At 35.5% G+C, this 18,271-nt stretch overlaps 1 protein-coding gene and 1 long non-coding RNA gene across 5 annotated transcripts in view; one reads left to right on the top strand and one right to left on the bottom strand.

Moving 5' to 3' along the window:
• Positions 1 to 2,967: 2,967 nt before the first annotated feature.
• LOC124216907 (very long chain fatty acid elongase AAEL008004) overlaps positions 2,968 to 18,271 on the top strand; it is a 54,245-nt gene continuing 38,941 nt past the window's right edge. The window contains exon 1 of one of the 3 annotated variants that reach the window (XM_046622009.2): positions 2,968 to 3,170. In XM_046622009.2, coding sequence (XP_046477965.1) covers positions 3,125 to 3,170 — 46 coding nt within the window. In that variant the 5' untranslated portion in view covers positions 2,968 to 3,124. The remainder of the gene's footprint in view (positions 3,171 to 18,271) is intronic. The other 2 variants (XM_046622007.2, XM_046622008.2) reach the window with 2 other exon arrangements.
• On the bottom strand, positions 7,814 to 11,375 carry LOC124216933 (uncharacterized). 2 transcript variants are annotated; one of them, XR_006882736.2, is made up of 4 exons: positions 10,888 to 11,375; positions 8,590 to 8,667; positions 8,045 to 8,239; positions 7,814 to 7,936 (listed from the first exon to the last, which is right to left on the bottom strand). It is a non-coding gene; the product is annotated as an uncharacterized lncRNA (long non-coding RNA). The 2 variants fall into 2 exon arrangements; XR_006882735.1 differs by having other exon boundaries at positions 7,925 to 8,239.

The following is an 18,271-nucleotide window of genomic DNA, read 5'->3' as shown; positions in this document are numbered from 1 at the left end:
TTTGAGATTTCAGCACGAGTTGTTGTCGTTTTTTTTTTTTTCTTATGTCAAGTCCAATTCTATCGCGATGTATGATATTATAAAAAATTATAATTTATGTCACAAACAAAATAACCAAATTGATAATTTACGCAGTAAAAATAAGAAAAAAAAAAATAATCAAAGAAACTGGCGGAATTCCCGGACACAGTACCTACACGTGTAAGCAATTAATGCAAAAAAGCAAAATAAGAAGTTATCCTGATTATAATTGTACATATATCGTCACGCTAAATTCCATTCGCGAACTTGGTTTCGTGTTGATTCAGTGACTTAAGATGTTACATTAATATAATATCCTGCGTTCAATAATCCATGACCAATATATAAGGTGACGGACTCGTAGTTATTGCGTACTGTTATCATCACGTAGAAATCCAGGTATAACTCAACGCGTAACTGAAGCGTTATCTTATCGCATCGTGTAATGAAGCATATGATTTTTACGCCATCGATAACGTGTTATCTGTATTGTATATATTAATTCATTTCGTAGTACATGAAATATACAATGTAGGTGTATACAAAAATGCTATACGTTGTCATTAAAATTGAGGAGGGTTTGAATTTTGTATATTTTACTGCCCAAAAAAAAACTCCTCAAATTCAAGAGCAAATAATATCGATAGTGTGATCGATATATAACTTCATTCGTGGATATAATATGTGGAAGTAGTGACCAATTCAAACCTTGCTTCAGACGTTCAATTTGTATGATAATATGAGAGTGTGGTGAAGATTTCTTTTAACTTTCCACTTTTCACGCAACAAGGATTATTCTCCACTCGATCGACGCATACTAGACTGGAGCAGTTTTTACAAACATTTGTTCATTGGTATTGCTGACTTTGATGTCATTTTATCTCCGATTTTATGATGTGGTTTTACCGTTGAATTTCGCCGAGAATACAGGATGTGATGTTTCGAAATCGGGTTTAGATTAAATACAGTGTTAAAATGAATGCAGCGATAAAAAAAAAAAAAAAAAAAAACAGACAAATAGCAAAAAAGGTCAAAATACTTAATTTGTGTGGTTGGGTCTTTGTTTCGGGATGCGGTCGGATAGCTAAATCTCAGTCCGCATTAAATATTGTAGACAGGCTAAACCAGTTTTTAATACGTAGAATTTTTAATAATGGATGTGGCTATGTTTTACATACAATCATTTCAATATAGTATGAAATATCTTTACAGCATGCAAACGCTGAAACTCGAGGAGAATCGTCATCCAAGCTTGTTCAATAAATTTTATTCTTATCTGATATTTCACGTTTTTTCTCCGCTTCTTAATTAGTTTGTTAAGTTTATATTTATTTTCATAAATTATCCAAAGCAGCAATTATAAACGGATTTGAATTCGATGGTATCGCGTAAAACATGTATACCTATGTTCGAAGCCATATATGTACCCATAATGGTTTGATTATTATACGATAAACAGAAGATCAAGATACATTTGCCATATATGCATATTTAATAAGCTGAACAAAATACATGTAATATAATAGAATGAAGGTTTCTCTATCAATGGTCCAGATAATTTTCGAATAACGTAATCTTGTTTCACAATATTTATACATCATTATAATCTTTCTTCAAACATATATGAAATGCAGCCAATGGCTCCTTTTGCAAAAAAGTAAAACAAAACGATCCAAATTCTTTACATCATGTTGTAGAGATGGAGTTTCGACGGGGTTTCTTTTCTTCATTGGCTTGTTTGTTCTGATCTTGAATAAATTTTGAAATTTCGAATCCAGACATGCAATTATCAGGATTGATTTGCATGTCGCATAATAACGTATCTTCCACATGTCTCATAGCAGAAGATGCGTGTGCAAAATTTTCCCATCCCAACGCTGAACACTTCGCGGACTAGTGACCAATGCGAAATCGAAACTGGGTCATATTACAAAGAGATCTTCGTGTCGAATACCTGGCAATTACATAGTAACGCCACATTACAAACATACCGCAATTCCGGTTGCGGGAACTTGCACCGCAGTCGCTTGGTGCGATTCATCGTCAGTATGCGTGAGTAAGGCTCGTAAATCCCGGTTACATCTATACGTTCTCGACATGAATGAAACGGAGAGTGTAAAGTTCGCATAATTGTAGAGCATGTTACTGTGCATCATCAGTTATTCAGTTGAAAATTATCGGTGTGTACTGCTGAGTATTCGCAAAAGTATAATGCACATACCTACATGTAAGGAAGTGTTATACAATTAAATCAATGAAGGATACACGTGACCTTGGACCTATAAATCACAACTGACTACATCATCGTTTAATGTTTCTTGTAAGTTTGCCACAACTACGGCGTGTTCGGGGTATTTGAGTGAAATTAAGAATTATGAGTATAATACGTTCGCTTGACGTCAAATTTCAGTTCATACGTTATAACGTCACGAATAAACAATCGGTAAATTGATAGTTTGACTCTTCGGCTGCTGAAAATCGTTAAAGACTTGGCCAACACTGGACCTACAGCACATTAACACACACGTCTGTTAACAATCGTCGTTGAACACATCGTATAGAATCATCTGTAAAACATGTTACTCAGCTGCTTAAATAAACAATGGATGATAATAAAATTGAGATAAACGATAATCGCGTGCAGGGGCGATCAGTGGCTGTTTGAGGCGGAGGCATTACCGTAATTGTCGTCGTAAAGCGAAGTCAAAACAACCATCAACGGAACGACTGAAAACAACAGGTCGTTCGGATAGAGGAACGAGTGAAATTGGACTGTCGAAGTAAACACGGTTCAAGGTGGTAAATTTATTCGACATTCGTATCTACGATAGAAAAACTAGTTCGACATGGGACGGTAAACAAAAACAGACAGAATCCGTTCGAGACTGGAGTAATTATACCTAATTGGCGAGTTCGGTGAGGACGCAGAGGATCATAGAAGCGGCGGTTTTCGATCCGTTGCAGACGGTGATGTAACGCGTGTGTAGGTCGGTGCAGGGGCGAATGACTGATATTTGACGACGCGCAGATTCCGCGTTGCGCGAAACACGTGCGACGAACGAGTAACGTCTTATTATACATATACCGTTACCGTCAGGGAACCATGAGCGTCGAAGGGAAGCCGACGACTGCATACTGCCCTCAACTCGGTAAGTATGCGTACGTTATACTATTTTTAACCGAATCGCTTCGTTTAAAATCCGGCTCTGTTCTCTCTCCTTCGGCATCGGTGTAATAAATAGAATGAAGGTACACATCTATGGAAGAGCGTTGCATGCCGGTCCATCGTAGCTGATCCCCCGTGTAACCCACATTTAAGAGGATGCTATAACGCGTCTTTACCGACAGAGTAAAATGTCCCTGTTTTCCAGTATTATCAAAGCCCTTATGCGTATTATGCAACCCGCCGAAGTTTATTCACCATTATTTTGGAAAAATCTCGACGTTTTGTACTACAACTCTTACGGCATAAAACATTAAACGCAAATTATGGATTTTGGTACGCTGTATAGTGTGCTTGTCGAATATGCCGTTGTGTTTAGACGGAATTCTGAAACAATTGCAATGTATTTCTGTATACACCCAAGGAGGTGGATTCTGACCGATTCACGGCCATTTGTGTCGTCTACTATGGAGGTTTATTATATAGTCAGTGTACCTAAAGGTAGTGGATGAATTCCGTGAATTTATATCTCGACAACCAATCATTCGACGGCCATTAGACTTTGTTTTATTTAAATGTAAGTAAATCAAGCATGAAGCTTGAATAAATGAATTACATACATATTTTTTCTATTTTAATCGATTTATGGGAAGCATTGTGGATGACAGTAACATGAACTCTTTCGCTCTGTGGCATGTTTCACAACGCCTAGGATATGTCCTTGATCTACATACCTCTGGCTGAAACCATGGTGTAAGTATACCTATATAAGGTGTGTTCTTGCGCATCCACTGTTACTTCCGCCATTGTGAATGTGCCGCCACATGACGTCATTTGCGTTTAACTGTAATTGTCATGACGTCACGTGTAGGGGGGGGGGGGGGGGCGGTATTACGTGACTTTGCTACTCTGCATCTCCGTTTAAAGCACACCTTATATACTTAACAACATGGCTTATTGTAAAACAAATCCCAATCGAATCGAACAATCGGTCACCGAGCTATAAACTCCCAAACTTCGCCCAATCAGCCATCTATCCGTCTATACTCTATCGACTAGACGGTAGCAGACGACACCAGTGGCCTTGAAGCGTTCAGAATCCACATCCTCTGGTCTACACACCTTCCGTATTCTTTGCTCTGGTACAGCGAACGAAAGCCGGGCACCGGTCGCCGCCGACCAACCGACGCGTCGCGTTGCGTTGGTACAACCAACCCAACCTAACACATAACCTAACCTAACCTACGCCCGACACGCGTCCCGGTCGTCACGCGTCTCCCGCTGCCTTCGCCCACACCCCGAGTTCTGACGTTCCTCGGGATTCAAGCCACGCCGCAACAAGTCGCGACCGCCAGTTTGCTCCTTTCGGTAAGTGACCCCTTACATCAGCAGACCGAATCTTCGTCCACCCCTCATCCCCCCTTTTTTCGCAGTAGCGCTTTTGATTTTACTCGCTTTCGCTTCGCCTTGGCTTGTTCGCCGGTATCGGTCGGGTTAACGCAGACGGTCTCATGCAGCCATACGTGCGCCGCTGCAATCTAATTGTCGATCATCAGGCGCAGAGCCAGGATTCTTTTATCTTTTATTCTCTTTCACCTTGGCCATGCGTTTTTCAAGTTATACCCTAGAACACACTTCCTGAAATCAATAGCGATGAGAATTTTTACTTCAAATCATTTATTCATTCTATCTAATGAGACTCGATAGATATATTGATCACCTGTCACGGTTTTTTTTCGCTTCAAGTTCTTTCTGACAGATCTAAACTCACTTGTCTATTAAATACCACGCACTTATCTGTAGGTAGAAAGGAAGTTTCATTGAACTCGTGTTTTGGCCACAAGGTTCGCCTTCGGGTGAATATGCCAGTTCAAGATCAGCATAAATTCATAATAGCGTTCGTGTAAATAATGATAATTGATCGAAATAATTTAGCGAAATATCGTTTTAATGTGTGACACACTATTTAGGCGGATTGACTACCATCAATACTCTATTTTTAATGATTTGGCTGTCTTGAAGAGTTTGCGGCAAAGCTTCGCCTTTGGATATTATTCCAAAATTTCGATCTCTCAAGTTTTTGGCATCTGTTTTATTTTCTTACGTTACATGCCACTTGGAAGAGAATAATTTACACGAATTTATCTGAATCTGTACAAAAACTTGTGTCGCATGTCTGTCCGACTATATCCACCAGTTGCGTTAAACAAATGAAATCAAGAAGCCGGTGATTCACTCGGGCTAATTGCAGACGGCGGTGATTTTCCCAAATGTTATTCATTCATTCGCGTCAAACATTTCTTCACATTGCACTTACGATTTTCGAAGAATTGGGTTCATTTCCACCTTACCTATTGTTTCCCAACAGATTTTTTCCTCATTTCGAATAGTTGAAACTTGTTTTTCTCGCAGGAAAGCGGGCAAGCTCCTCCGTCAGTAATGTGTAATCAGAATTCTGAGAAAAACAACAAACAAAAGAAAAGGCCCGTAAAACGTTTTTAGGGCCTACATTTCATGATATAGGAAGAGAGCATAAGAAGGAAGAAAGTTTATTTTGTTTCTTGTCTGTTTTTTTTTTTTTTCTCTCTGTTCTATCTTTCCCTCTTAGAAAACTTATTCAACTTTTGCCAAGTATTTAATAATTATTATTACAGGTGTATCTGAAAGAATTGCGAAGACCGCATTCCGCCAAACTTGATCATCCTCGCCGTATAACGTAGACCTAATGTAGACCCACAGCCGCGAAACTGGCGCTTATACCAAAACAGATCTATCGATCCGTGTAAACGATTGTAATCGGATTATCTCAGGGATAAACTTCGTAAACATTACAACGTATCGTATAATTTTTTTTACACATCCTGTGATCATATTTACAATATCGTGAACTACGAGAATTGATTACAACATATTCCTTTCTTAGATCGACAAATACGATTAATATTTAGACCGTTTTTCAATTCAAAAATTAATTCTCCGTGCATTTCGAATAAGAAGAGAAAACAAAAAAAAAAAAAACTCATTCCCCTTTAATATACAGGTTGTCGAGATACGCATCGCGTATCTACTGATTAGTTACACACCTATACCAAGCTCAATGGGTAGGTACGAGACGCTTCTTAGACGGACAGGCATACATACCTCGAAAATACTTAACGAATTTATGACTCATCCGATTGTAAATTTCAAACACGGGTATCTCCCCGTTTTAGCACGTGGTACCGAGTTATCTGCACACGTTTTCAGTCGTAGTTGAACGCGTTACCATGTGGTTACAGTGTATGCTTTTAAAAATTTTTACCAGGTGTACATAGAGATATTTTTTTAATCATATGTATATATCTATGTATATGTATGTACCTATACATTTGTGGCAAAGTTTTTCACCCGGTATTTGCTCCGCCTGGATTCCGATTCAGTCAGTCGTTGATCTCTGCTCGCTTAGGACAGTAATATATAATAGTGTAGTTAACGTAATATACAATATTGCAGTAGAAATTATAGGTGAAACACAGACGTTTATGACGGTACAAGGGATTGTGTTACGAATTTTATAAATATAAATATGTGTTATTGCATACGCATGTGTGAACGCATATTTTTTACGAGTATTGAACAGCTGCTGTGAACACGTGAGGCTTATTATACTGATTAGAACGATTATCAATTGAATCAATAGATTATTCGGATACGTGTAGGGGGATTTAATGACGAATTTTACCGGTTAAATTGACTGCTGCGCCGTCAGTCGGAGGACAAATATTTCATATAAAATCGTAAATTAATAACGTTATCTCGTTATATTTTTTACGAAATTCCTAAGCTGATTTTCATGCATTATATCGATAATACGATGAAATAGACCCGGCGATATGCATTCGGGAGAAGTTTTTTCTTCTTTAAATAATATATTGAAAGGTCTCAGAATTAATCGGTATCTTCGCTTAAAAATTTATTCTATATCTTTTGTTCTAAGGTATAGAAAAAAAATATTGCCTATAACAGCAGACGCGTGTATTATTAGAAGAGAAATATTTCGTCGGACGACCCTTACATTTTTTCCCATCTCGACAGAATTACTTGTACAATATATCACACACAGTTAATATATGCCTGATTTATGCAAAAAGAAAGAGACAAAATTGACATACTCAACAAGGCGAACTTTTATTGATTAAGAAAAAACTCTATTAGTTAATAGATAAAAAAAATCTCTGGTTCTATTAAATTGACGCAATAATAAACGTCTCGATGTGCCAGCTCGTTTATGCCGTGAATATAGGTATACGTAAGTACACGTTATTTATTTCTCATGATTTACACTCCGGTACGAACACATATAATTGATTTGGGTGTATAATTAATCTGATCTTAAAATATCATATTGGCTAATCACGCTGCCGTAAAAAACCGGATAAAAGACAGCGGAACCACCTGATTAAAAAAAAAATCGAGCCGCGATATGTCCGCGCAAATATCTGCGCTGGAATCGGTGAATTTATCAGAAAATTTCTTTTTTTTTTCTAAACTAGTTCGAGGTTATTACATAACTAGTGTAAAGTATATGTATACAAAGCACGAATACAGTGGGAAATTCATGATTTAATGCATGAAAATCAGTAAGAATAGTAAAAATAGTACATTAAAAATATAATATTTATACAGAACAAGTTTCTTTTATTTCAATTCAACGTACACTTTATATACATACATATTTCGTGCTGTACGCGTTATCGCTGGATCTGTTAATACCTGCAATATCACGTGCAATTCGATTTTTTTTTTTTAAGATATAATCTATATTTAATATTCTTCTCCTCGGCGTTTAAAGGAGATTGCCGAAATTCACGTATTACGCACCTGTGAAACAAACAGTGAGGTGCAGTTTCAGTACGCGTCTTCGTTTTCAGCCCGTTCGAATCGCGCGGTTCGCAAAGCGACGCGCGCCACTCGGCTTCTTGAAATACCCGCGCTTTTTTCCGTCCATCGCATCGTGTCGCCACGGTTCCGTGTGAACGCGATGGAACTTGTTGAAATTCCATGGACGCAGTGATGCTAAACCGAACGACAAACAACTCCGTATAAAAATTGATAAACGTGGTCAAAAGCGTTACGAAACCTGTTTCCTTATTGTCGTTCTATTATTTCTCCAACCCGACACACTGCTCGTGAAATTTTTTACCGCTTAATCAGCTCTGCGGTATGATAAGGCGTTATAAAATTCAAAAGTCGTACGGAAATTTTCAAGTAACCAGGAAAAAAATAATAATAATAATAACAGTAAAACAATAATTCAAACGAACTAAAAACGCGACCAGTACAAGACCGAAAATCTGGGAGGAAAATCTTGTCGGTAATAATGTGTGGGGTTACGAATTGGAAGTTTGGGTGTTTAAAGTCTTTACCTTGATCGTGATTTACGGTTGAACGGAGCCCACGCGGTTGCCTACACGGTCAATAACGTGTAATTCACCATACCGGACCTGGAAGTTATTTAGAATATATCCCGAGTCGTCGTTGTATTTAGCGAAATTATGTGGAAAAAATAAAAAATGTATAAAAATTGCAAAATATAACATACGATACAGCTGTCTATAATATCGGTGGATTTACCCGGCGAATTGTAAACTTTCGTCATTCAACTCCATACGCGATATATCTGACATTATTATAATACGACATGTTCGTGTGAGACTTGCAAGTGAATACATTGTACAACGAAACTGTGCGCTGAATTGATGAATATATTAATTTCAACATGTTGGCATACATCATTATAACATCTTTGCGCGTGTAAATTGAACGGTTGTATGACCGGAAAACCAGTTTTTTTTTACTCACTCATTATGAACCTCCGAAAATAACCCGGGGATAATAAGAAGACAGGGAATATCGATTGAAACGTGTCACCCGGCAACTCAAGTTCGACACAATTTCTCATACAATCAGGCAGAAATAAATCCCAAGGTGATTTACGCAGGTGCATAATTGACAGTAGTATACACACGGATTAGATGTGTAGCTATTGTATTTACATATATGTATATGGGGCATTCCACACAGACAGATTTGACCAAAAGACTAACCCTCTCAGAATTAAATCAAATTTTGTGAAAACTTTCTGTTACCTGTAGAGAATGTTAGTGATTTTTTTTAGTCTTTTATTCTATGACGTTTATTGTTAGACGTTAGCATTCGGTATAATATATGCGAAAATCGACAATTTCCGAAGATTAATTTAGTATATCCCGAAAGCTATTGGTTACATAAAAAAAAAAAAAGGTTGCGTATAAACAAGTTCCAATTTTAAATGAGCTTAAACACAAAAGTACGTAAAATTTTATCGAGATCGCTAGAAGTTTTTAAAAGCTTTTGAAAAATTAGATTTTGAGATTATTCAAAGATGGTTTCATTTTTTTTTTTTGCTAAAAATTTCAGAGGATATTCTTCTCTTTGTGTTCAAAAACTTGTTTAAATATCATCGTGGGTCGGGATTTAGTTTCGAAGCCATACATTGTTTTCTGAAACAATTGAAGTTTTTTTTTTTTTTTTCAAAAAATTGGAAATATATGAAAGGAAAATCTTCTGAAATTCTTAGCGAAAATGTATTCATTTTTTCAGTTAACAGAAAACAGTTAGAAAAAGATGCATAGTTTGAAACCAAATCCTGGCATATGATGAAATTATCATAAGTTCTTCAACGCTAAGTGAGGAATATCCTCTAGAATTTGTAAAAAAAATTAAACCGCTTTTAAAAAATCTCAAAATCTAATATTTTTTGAGTTTAAATTTGATTAACATGTTAAACTGTTAATGATATTTAAATTTATATTCACGTTCATTGTAACGATGAATTTTTATTAATAATCACTACTTCTCAACTCAAGGTTCTCCGGTTGTCTGAAATTCACTACGTGATCGAAATGTTTAAAGGAAAATATACGAATATTCTGAAAACTGACACTTCTTAAAAATCGGATTACAATTTGAAATGCTCGTTATTTTGTTGAAAAAAAAACAGTAATTCCATATCTTGGTAAAGAGTATAAACTATCCTAGAATACTCTCTTTGAATTTGAAGCAAATCGGTTTAAACAATAAAAATCTGTAAATAGGGCTCGATCTATGTGCTTTTGAATAAAACAAACCCCAATCGAATCAAATCATTAATTGTCGAGATAGAAGCATATTTACAAAATTCATACACTTCTTCAGCCAAGCGTCTAATCATTTTTAAACATTTGCCTTAAGGTTTTTCGAATCCCGTAAATATTCACTCAATTCTAATACCATGTATTTCTTTTATGTGTTTATGGTAAAATTTTACGTCAATTGAGTAAATTTAACTCGGATTAAGCGAATACAATTTTTGACATTGAAAGAGCTTCAATTATTTGAATAGTCGTCGGATTTGCTTTTAGTAGCAAAAAATAAAATAAAAAAAAAATAAACAATCCAATCAAACAACCAATTCTATAATCCTTGAAAATTTATTTCCAGAAAACATGGATTCTAGTAGGTAAAATTTCTTATTCGTTAACAACCCAAGAAATAACTAATAATTGTCAAATGAAGCAGAGTATGAAAACAAGCGAGATATGTATATACTTGTAGAAAAAAAAAAACTTCAATTTCTCCCCTAATATTATGAATATCCGTTAAATTTATTCCAAAGTTAAAAATAGTGGTATCAATGTACGAACACAGTATGTCTTTTGTCAATATTGCGTCGGGTCAAGTTTTCAATTTCAACCTCGTAACTCCAGCGTCCGAAGTTTGGCTTTACTCGAAACAGGTATAACAAGTCGTTGACTGCAGTTCTGCAGGTAAATTTTGTTTGCGTAACGTGAAATACGAGCGTCGACACTGATTCGGGAGATCCGAGATAAAATCTCCTCCTTAAATTTGTGTTCTCGAATATTCGTCGCGACAGCGATTCGTCGAAAGGCATTTCGTATGTAGGTACCGCGAACGACGCGCCGCGATAGAAACTGATCGACAAACTCATGCCTGCAAAGTGGTCCCGAAATCCCTGCCCTGACTAACTCGATGGGCCCGTTTGGGGACTTGAACGCGCGCCGAGAAATCTTACGAAATTTAGCTGTGCAGTCAGCGAGTCAGATTCGGTACATGTCTCGTAATTGTCAGACACGGCTAGCTGTTGGAATTTAGTAGTTTCGTTTACGTTTTGTTAATACACGCCCAACATTTATATTTGTATTTACATTTATACGCCTCATCGAAAGTTTCGCAAAACTTTTTCTCTTACGCGAGTCATTCGCGCACCTCCCATCAGGTGTATATATATATATATATATATCATGTTTAAAATCCACTGTCGACACATTATTACACGCACATTCTAAGATTTCGATCTTTCATTATTTTATACATAATAATAAACAGTTCAACACGAATTATAATTACCACGGTCACCTTATTGCGGTACAATGCAAATTTGTTTTGTGCTTGCTGATTTTGTTTTTTCCCAGTTTTTTTTTTTTTTTGGTTCTTCATCCTACTGCTCTTTACGCCAACGTCGTTCTTTGTTTCAAAATTCAAGAATCTCGCCCGACTTTTTAAACATTTGGGTCAGTGACATTTCGGAGAAACCAGTTATTTGCGTCTGCAGGATTTTTGTTTCGCCATGTGTTTCGGATTTAAAAGAAATAAAACAAATCCTTTAGTTTCTTCTACTTGAAGGATATCTACATATACATATTTGAATCCCTCTCGTAAACTTTGATCCTTATTTTTGCGACTGTATATATATATGTATTGTATGGGTACGTACGTGTATATCTATAACATCGTATGACATAAAAATTGCATGACATTGCGGAGTATAAGACCGAAATCTACGTCAAGCCGTAAACAAATTATTACATTAGTTGTGTTTTTCTTTTTTTCTTCTTCTTCCTTCGGTTTCTTTCTTTTCAGCGAGTCTGCAGACCGTATGCCTTATATATATATATATATCCGCGATAATTGCGTACATCGAAGTCCATATTATTTTATTATTTTGTCATGCCGTTGATTATCTTCATCGCCCGTTCATAATATACACGATATTATACTACATGGTTAGAAAAAGAACTGTAACTACTACCGGGTTATTTCCGTGACGCGCCTTATAGGGACCCCTAATTGTAGGCAAATCAAGGTACGAGTTCACCTGAGCAGCTCCGAGTTTCTTGGGGTGACATCAGCCGCGTGCTAACAAAAGAGCATCGGTGCTGCTCAGAGTGCACTCGTACCTTGATTTGCCTACAATTAGGGGTCCTTATGGGACGCACCACGGAAATAACCCAGTATTATACATCGTGCGTGTGTACATACATAAATGTGTATTGTATGTAGGGCTGACCTGGTATCAGAATTCTTCTGGTAGCGTCGGGTGGGGAATTAGATCTATTAGTTTCGGTGAAAATCTCGGGATTCTCGAAAGTATCAGTTTTGTCGAAATTTTCAGGATTCCCGGATATCCCGATGAAAGATGATATAACTTTTACTGAAATTATTGACGTCATTTAGATATTCTATTTACTAATTGTATTGAGTATTTAGTATTTAGTATTGGTCTAATATTATATGTAGATATTAGGTAAGTCAGATTACTGACGTTTCGGGTTTTTCAAAAATTTCTGGTTACCTGAAAATCCTGGGTTTCCCAACCATTCCGGAATCGACAAAAAACCCGATCCGATACAAACCGGTTCCGAATCGGAACGGTTTTTCCCGAGATTTCGGGAACCCGGAAAGTGCTAATTGGGTCCATGGAACAATTACACTCTGTTATTACACCTTTAACGTACATTGTTAGAATCGTAAAGAGCAAAGGATGAAGAAAAAATATTTATTACTCGTGCGTGTAGAACAACGCAAAGTCTCTCTTTTTCTTCGAGTCATCAATTGATTCAAACGTTTATTATTATAACTATGAAACCGAAAAACACGTTGTATATTTGTGCAACGTTTCAAAAAAAATTTTAGAACCATTTAACTGCCAACGCGTTACAGCGACGTCAATCGCGCCCGCGCCATAACTGCCAAAAATCACGAAACGTCGTCATAAAGTAATTCGATGTTTTTGGATGTCTCTTGTGAATATTTATTTTAGAAAGCATGTGTTTTAAATATTTTTGTGTTCAAGGAATCCGCTTCTGGCCATAGAAAGTTAAATCTTTCGCGCATTTATTCAGTTTCGGGCCCCCTAAGTTGACGAAATTTTGATAATTTTCACTTCTCGGGACGCATTTTTCTTTTCAAAAATATTGAATAACAACATTTTCGAATAAAAATGCGAAGTTTCAAGAATTACCCAGTCAGAGTCATTTATTTTACGGTATAACTACAGCTTATGTCACAAAAATTACTCGGTAATTCTTGAAATCGCGTGGTTAGACTCTAAAGTATTATTATTCAATGTTTTTAAAAATATATTCATCCCTATATAAGAAAGAAGGTGATAGTTTGTTCTATGACGCCATTTAAAAAAATGATGAAAGATTTTTCTACTTCGAGGGCTCAAAACTGTATGAATGCGCGGAGAATATAAATTTTTGTCGTCTAATCGAATTCCTTGATCTCAAAAATACTTAAAACACGTGCTTTCAAAAGTAAATATTCACCTAAGACACCAAAAACATTAAATTACTTTAATCACGACACGGGCGTGCTTGACGCCGCTTTGCCGACTTAATAGTTAAAGTGGTTAAATCCATTAGCAGTAACTCCCGTCGTGAATTTGAGATTTGAAAGGTATTATAATTAATGGGAATTATTCAGAGAACCGCGATAATTAGCTGACGGTTAAAATATTGTCTCACGTCAGCAAAAATTTTACGACTCGACTGCTATTACATTTCATATCTACCACTTTACATTGTATGAGGTTTCTTTGATCTATTATTCTGTGCGTTTAATTTTTAAAAATGCCACGTGATACGTAAAATTTTAATCCTAAAAAAATCTTCGAATAATTGTAATTTTGAAATTTTGTAGGTGGGTGTTGTTATTCCACTTGGTATTTTTTTTCTATTTTTTTTTTTTTTTTTTTTTTTTTTTGAAGAGAGAAACGGTTCTGAATATAGGAAAAACACAGAAAGCAATAATATGGAATTTCGAAAATTGAACTAATTGATTATAATAAAAAATTCGTTATCGACCGTCACTAACATGTCAAAGCTTATAAATCGAATGAAATGCACTAATTCTCTCGGCTTTAATCGCCTTATATCTTCTTCTCTTTTTTCTTAGAATCAATTTTAATTGCCCACGCGTAAATTTCCATTAACTGATAACTTTTCCGTGACGATGAACGCTGGAAGGCGTTGATATTATACACGACATGTACGAATCGTTAATACGTGTCATTTGTCGTTACCTAATTTCATGCAATTATAATTCCAAGTTGCGTAAAGGCCATCATTGATCTTACAATACAATCGAGTCGCCCCTTGAAAAATTCTGTTCGATATAACGTCAGTCAAGTTCATCCTGGTCTTCTAGCATGACGATCGGTTAAAGCTATGATAAAATTTTGATCAACGATAGTGGAAAGTCATGCTGATACGTAAAATCAGAAGCAGACTCGAAGAATTCCACTTGAAAAATCTTGATAGTGTAATCGATAATTTGCATGTACCTGTTTCCGTAATTTAAAATCATAATAATGAAGAAAAAAAATAAAAATAAAAAAATAATAACAAGTGGAAATTGCTTACATTCTTGCAAAACGCTTGTCACGACGATTTACGACGCTTCGAGAGAATAAATGATGTGAGGTATAATGTATTTATTCGTTTTGCACATACTTGTAAATTTTCTTACAATATGTATGCACATGTTATATGTGTATACTTATGCGACAAATATTTGTTTAGTTAATTTCGTTAATTCGCGATTATCACCACGCCAATTAAATACTGCAATTTTACGGTTTGTAGTAAAAATTTCGCCTACATCCGCGAAAGTTCCGGGGCTTAAATTGTGCAGTGTTTGTTTTCAACGATTCGTGCAAAAATTAACTGTTTACAGCATCGGTTTAAAGACATGCAAAAAAAAAAATAAAAAAATTAAATCGATATGATATGAATTAAGTTGAATTTAAAACGAAAGTAAAATTAATCTCAACTGACAGGAGATACAAAAGAATGTGTTGAAATTTTTTCAAATTCACTTTAATTAGAATGGATTGTCGAATATTAAGGAGTAAAAAAAAAAAAATTGAACTGAATTAAGTTGAATCAATGAAATTTATCTGAGTTAAAAAAATCAATTTAAAATGACAGACGATACATTCATACAGATGAATGAATTGAAATTTGAAAAAAAGATTAAAAAATCTCAATTTAAAATAAAAAAAATTAGTTCTATTACATGAATTAATTTTAATTAATTCGACTTAAAAATATTATTTTGTCACGAAAATCTCGAGTCATTTCACCCTCGATCCTTTTACTAACGCGTTTCGAAATTTCTTTCCCGCAGCCCGAATTTGTCTTTTTCCCCGATGTACCACACATCTTCATACTATAATACATTCTGCACAAAATCATTCATCTCTCCATATAAAATACTCATTACGTATGGTTGAACTGCCATCTTTAACACGTTTGTAAAGATTGGGCATTATTTTTTATTTTTTAATTTTTTGCATAAAATATAGCTTGCATAATAAGGAAGCGATTCTTTTTCATTTTTTTGTCGTTATACGCTTTGTCGTTATACGCTCGTTCCATTTAACGTGTATTAATCGGCAGTCAAATGACGCACAGCATAATTACTGCACGCGTAATTAATCATTAGTTTCGTACAGTTTTTTTTTTCAACCTTCATGAGATTCGTGCCATCCTGCCTCATTGAAATGTAGGCTAATACTCATACGTTCTTTTCCGTAATAGCAATAATACCAATAATGATATAATAATAATAAAAACAACAATAATAATAATAATGATAATAATAAGTTGGGCACAGATCGCAAAAGCAATTCTCCGTTTATCATATAACTAGGATATCTGCATTTACGGTGTATAAAATTCGTGTACACGAAACGAAATTTGTGCAAATTTATGATTTTATATGTATGTATATTATGAATATATTATGCATATAGGTACATATATACGTATGTACATTGTACATATTTGCGATGTTAATTTAATTTATTAATTGGTGTTTAAACGTTGTATTTAAGTAGTTGACTGTTATTAAGTCCAGTAAGATTTCATTAGCAATAATATTGCAGTGAATAATTTCGCAACGTTGAAGATCGAAGCCTAATTAACGTGCATTTGCTTAACCTTGACCCTCACGGCCGCGGAATTGCAGGTGGACTAACTAAGCAAAGACGCGCAAAAAACCTTCACACATGCACACACACTTGTTACATACAAAATAATCCGCAAAATGTTCATGACTGTTTTTTTTTTTTTTTTTTTTTTTTTACCGTGCAATTCCCTGAAAAATTGGCATTAATTTTAATTCCAAATTCGAACCAAGTTTATGTCTACGTATTGAAATTCATGCATACATATAGACATATGATATAGACGGAAGAAGAAAGGAAGAAAAAAAAACACGCGAATTTTGACGAGAGTTTATTGCTATTGCTATTAAATTTTCATATACCTATAAATTTATTTTTTATTTTCTGTGCCTTATGAAAAATTCAGTAATTCCAAGATCGTGATCGATGTTTGTAATTATATAATTGAAACACGTGCATAATTGAAAGGCAATGAAAAAATGTCAACGTTTGTCGAATAAACAATTAATGTGATATCTATGACGCGTATAAAAATTAACGTGTTTAGAATTGTTCATTACAAGTTGTTTGAATAAGATACACATCCACAACATACTTTGAATATATTTTTAAATAATTTTAATTTGCTACAATATTTATAAATCTTACATCGTCAGTATTCTACATCGTGTATATATCACTGATTGTTTGTCACGTAAAGAATGATCGTTTTTTTTTATACAACTACGGGTGAAAAAAATACTGCATCTTTGCCATCGAATTGTATTACACATACCGGGACAATCTCTTCAAACTTGAAAATGAACCGCGCATGCGCCAAATAATTAAATCTCATTGGTCGGCCAAATCTTCCCGCAGCGATATTTTTGTCCGCGACGCAGGCGGGCCAACCTACGCAAAATCTCTACTTTCGAATTTTCAAAGAGCGTAAGCATTAAGTTCCGAGCGTTCTTTGAAGAATCAACTTTCCGACCCGACAACAAACGCTTCCGAAACCTTTCCGAGTCGCTGCCTCGATTATTTGAGATTCTAACCTCGAAAATTCGTATCAACCGCATCGCCGGCAGAAAGAGTTCGACAGCTGAAAACTCGGATTGGCCAGCCTGCGCGAACAGCCGATAAAACTCGCGCATGCGCGGTTGATTTTCAAGTTTCAACAGATTGTCGCGGTATATGTACAATACACATACAAATTACAAATTCTTGATGAAAATATATAATTGTACAATCAGAATTCTGAGTTGATTTTGAGATTTCTTTCACGGACGGTCATATGAATGAAAATTTCAATTCCTTTTCAGTTAAATCAATTCTTCAATCGTTGATATAATACTGAACAGAATCCCCTTGGAACTTGAGAGTCAGAGAACCTGCAATTCGAAATAATTTCCGCAATCATAATTGCGGTTATATTCTGCTTGAGAAGGAAAAACGAAAGGAAAAAAAAAAAAAGAAACAACTATAGAATTCGTACAAAACAAACAATTATTCATTTACGCTGTATAAAATTGGGACATGCGGGCTTAAGTCTGCCCAGAGGCTGCAAATTTTTTGCTCCCCTCTTACTATTGTACAAAGAAGGTACACCTCATTATTTCGCATCGTTTCTTAACAGTAATAATTATTGAGGCGCCGTTGAAACGCTGCATCAGAGTAGCAGCGAAAGATTGCGACAATATAAATGCGTCACGAGTGTCAAGATTAAAGGTACGCATGTATTTACGTACGTACACGTATGTATTATACATAGGTAAGAAGAAAACGGTATGTTACACATACGTACGCAGTTTAATCCGCGTGCATATATATACGGC

This window comes from Neodiprion pinetum, chromosome 4 (genome assembly GCF_021155775.2).
Source record: "Neodiprion pinetum isolate iyNeoPine1 chromosome 4, iyNeoPine1.2, whole genome shotgun sequence".
NCBI classification, from domain to species: domain Eukaryota; kingdom Metazoa; phylum Arthropoda; class Insecta; order Hymenoptera; family Diprionidae; genus Neodiprion; species Neodiprion pinetum.
The sequence above is the reverse complement of the archived record's forward strand: the minus strand, read 5'-3'. Positions and strand labels throughout refer to the sequence as shown.